We start from the raw sequence: 3,820 nt of genomic DNA, 5'->3' as shown, positions 1-3,820 counted from the left end.
TATTCTAGTTAACAATAGCTTGTAGCAGCTAGTTAAGCACTACCCTAGTTCAACTTAAAAAGAGCACTGAACACATGAGAGGAAGGGTGGAAAGAGAAGGCAGTGCGTAATTTCTCAGAAATAAGGACCAATCTGTACATCCGTCAAGTCAGTGTTTTCCTGGCTGTTCTGTGTAATCAGGTTTCTTTACCTAACTGAGATCAGCTCACCTCTGCACTCCCTTTGTCTGTCAGATATTCAGCCATTTAGCATAGCATTTTCTAGTTTGTAACAAGTGATCATTTTGCATAAAAGTGAGTGATAGTGATATTACTGTAGCCAAACAATGTCTATTTATGTTTAATGCATTTTGAGAATTCTTGAATATCATATATTATGATTACGGCCTTGCTTTGTTTTACAATTAGACAGAGAGCTATATGTAAGTGACTGCAATGAGCATTATTAATAGGTTCATCATGTTTCAATAGGTTCATAATTAAGTTTATAATTTTGGTTTTGGTTTTATAATGTTTTAATATCCAGAATATTTTTTAATCTTTCAGATGACTATTGTTTATTATAATGTAGGCTAATGTTGATGTAAAATGCTGACTCATCTTGGCATGCCAGAGAAGTAGCTGGGGCGGATGGCTCATCTCAATGTACTGCAGAACTGAACGGTTCAGGAGATCTTTTGTCCCCACATCTATCAGGGTTCATAACCCCACATTCAGTGGCAGGAGCTCATGACCAGGACCTGTTGATTGCTCGTTCTCTCTCTCTCTCTCTCTCTCTCTCTCTCTCTCTCTCTCTCTCTCAATCTCATCCCATGCTCTCTCTATGTCTCACCATCACCCACTGACTGAACAACATGCTTTTATGTTCTTATTATTTGACTATTTTACTTCTAAGTAATTGTTGTCTCTTTCCTATCTAATCTTTAATACTATAAATGGCTCATATCCCATTATCACATTTTTCATATTTATTTATCAAATAATTGGTACAGTGTATTTCAGCAATGTCCAACAACAGCATGCTTAATTCATCAGTGTCAGGACCTGGCTTGTGCTAAAGCCTTTGGGTCCTGACCGTCATTGTTAGCAGTGCAGTGGCAAAGCTTGGCCACAAGGTGTCATTACAGTTCATCTCGCGGTGCCCTGAGAGGGAAGTGCTGGTATTCTTCGGGAACGTCCTCTCCCTTCATCGACCTCTTGTAGAAGCCCAGGGAGTCCAGCAGTTTTTCGATTTCCCTCACCTTCATCTTCTTCACTTTAACTGTCTGTTAAAATAGCATACATATTCAGACACAATTGGTAACTTTTAATGATGTTTGATTAGCTAGCCTAGGTCGACCTCTCTTAGGCCTACTACACTACAGTTAGCTCCTGCACATTGGCAGTTGGACAGAATCTGTGTTGATCCGCCACTTCACGGTAGGCTCACACGCTTATTTTGGATGGTCCTCTCCAGTGTATCAAGAAACATAACATATTATAAAGGTAACTTACTGAGTGCCATAGATGTTGTGCTCACAAGCATAGGCTACAGAGGGTCTGGATTTTCCAGGCTATAGGCTAACACTGGTGCAACTAAAATCCAATGGTCTTGTAACACTGACTTTGAACATTCACTTTACCACAGAATTTATTGATTTATCAGGTAGGCTACTACAGTATACAACTCCATACAGGTAAGATAAGTTCTAAATGCAGTGTGGCCCCCACCTCATGAAACATTTAGAATTGAAATCTCACTTCAATCTCACTTCAGAAGAACTGTGCTGTAGGCATACAGATGAAGAGAAAAATCAGCACTTTACCTTGACAACCTCATCTTTATCATTGTAGAAAATTAACCTGGGGTTCTTGTTCTCTGATGAATCATACTCTAGGTTATGACTGAAGTCGGAAGGTCAAGGCATGTTAACATATGAATAAATAAACAACAGTTTGACAGGCTTAGGTAGTAGCATAATGCAAGTAATTGATCGTAGACCTTTACAATTTTCTGGCACCAGCTGGTGTCTGGTACAGTTCCTCAGGCGTTGAAATTCTGTTGCAGTTCTTTGTAAATTATTAATTTGATGTAATGCCCAACACTAACTTCAGGTCCACAGTAAGGGTATGGAAGCAGAGTAAGAAGTAATAGCAGGGATGGACAATGTTTATGATACATGTATTTAAAATATGTATTTCAAATAGAAAATAGTATTGTGTAATTTGTATTTTATTGGGTTGAAGAAAATAGCTTCATATTTTGTATCAAAATACTTTATAGGTGTGCATTTTTGCAGTTTAAAAATACCAACAAATATTTTTGGTAAAAACAATACTTTTGGTGATGTGATGACACATAAAAATGCATGTAAAAATACAAAACAATTAATGTAGCCTCTGACTGGTTGCTGGAAGTTGCTCACACACACAATACACCCCCTCTCTCACACCAAGTTTTTTCAGAAGTCTTTTTCTAGAGAACTTTAGCCATCAGAACACATGGAACCGGTTATGTAGTTCCCCTGCAACATTGCTCAAAAAGTTGCCTCATGTATCACCTAATGCAACAGGATGAACAATCCTTATTTATGCCCCTTGGCATCAATATAACCTCATTTAGCACTTACACGGTCCCCACAACTAAAAGGGTCCTGATCCTATCTGATCAACAGCTTTATTGATGCAATATCAAGCCTTCTGGGCATGCATTGACAATGTCAGAGATTTCATTCTCCATATTATATGTAAGTGTACTATGAGTTTGAAGCTGTTATTTTAAGGTAATAGAACTGCATTAGGTTGCTTTAAGCCCACATTCCGTGGCTCTCAATAGGTTCGGTGGTTAGTTCATAGTACTTGACAAGTTCAGTGATGACTTTTTGAGTACATCTCTGATATAATAGGCTATGAGATGCAACAGGCAGGTCAGAATAGTTGATCTGTTGACTGTTTGTAGATGTATGGCATGCCTCGTAGGCAGAGAAAAGCTGTTTAGAGTAGATGTAGAGTATTATTAGTATTTTATTTAAAAAAAAAAAAAAGTATCTTGTTTTGATACATGGCGTGGCTACTGTATTTTGTAGTTTACTTTGATACACTTAAAATTAGGGTATTCAACATTTTATTTAAAAATGCATTTTGCCCATCCCTGAGTAATAGTAAGTAGGATATATTAGATTAAACCTCTTCCATAAATAAGATAGATAGATAAGATAGATCCTGTCCTATAAAAGCCTAAATTACAAAGACTAAACTAAAAATAATTTTATAAAGCAAAGCCAGAGAATTGAAAGCTTCCACCCAGATTTAGCATTTCCAATGTATTCAGAATGTCTTGTTGCGTAGGCACTGCAAGCGGATCAACACGAGCCTCCTTGGTGCAGTGAATTTGCAGAATGCTAAACGCTACCTAACCCCCAAGCTCAAAATGATATGTGGTAATTACAGGCAACATATGCTCATAATCCTTATCCGGCCGTTTTCTAATAAGGATACTACAAGGCCCAGCGCTCCATGAGGAATTTGTAGAGCTCAGGCATTTTCTTGATGGCTCATCCAACTACACTGGGAGCCTGGGGTGAGCGGAGCAGACAGATTGAGAACAGGTTAGCACGCTCAGCTCGTGACATTACACAGAAAGAAAAAAAGCGCAACCCCAAGTACAACACCCCTGGGGTCCCTGTCATATTAGCCTGCCCCAATGGCTTACCATCAGTTTCCCCTTGGCTATGACAAGCTCTTCCCCTGGCGATATCTCGGAAGCGTTTTTTGCAGCCCCGTCTCTTGAGCAGAGGAGCAGGAGTCCGACCAGTAGCGTGGCCCACATGCTTGAGGCTAGC

At 39.1% G+C, this 3,820-nt stretch overlaps 1 protein-coding gene across 1 annotated transcript; it reads right to left on the bottom strand.

The window, feature by feature from the left end:
- Positions 1-1,004: 1,004 nt before the first annotated feature.
- On the bottom strand, positions 1,005-3,820 carry selenoe (selenoprotein e). Its single transcript, XM_042101804.1, has 4 exons — positions 3,691-3,820; positions 3,477-3,553; positions 1,805-1,883; positions 1,005-1,264 (listed from the first exon to the last, which is right to left on the bottom strand). Exons 1-4 carry the CDS (start codon positions 3,805-3,807, stop codon positions 1,121-1,123), a joined length of 417 nt encoding a protein of 138 aa, XP_041957738.1. The 5' UTR covers positions 3,808-3,820; the 3' UTR covers positions 1,005-1,120.

Source organism: Alosa sapidissima, chromosome 8, assembly GCF_018492685.1.
Source record: "Alosa sapidissima isolate fAloSap1 chromosome 8, fAloSap1.pri, whole genome shotgun sequence".
Lineage (NCBI taxonomy): Eukaryota > Metazoa > Chordata > Actinopteri > Clupeiformes > Clupeidae > Alosa > Alosa sapidissima.
The sequence above is the reverse complement of the archived record's forward strand: the minus strand, read 5'-3'. Positions and strand labels throughout refer to the sequence as shown.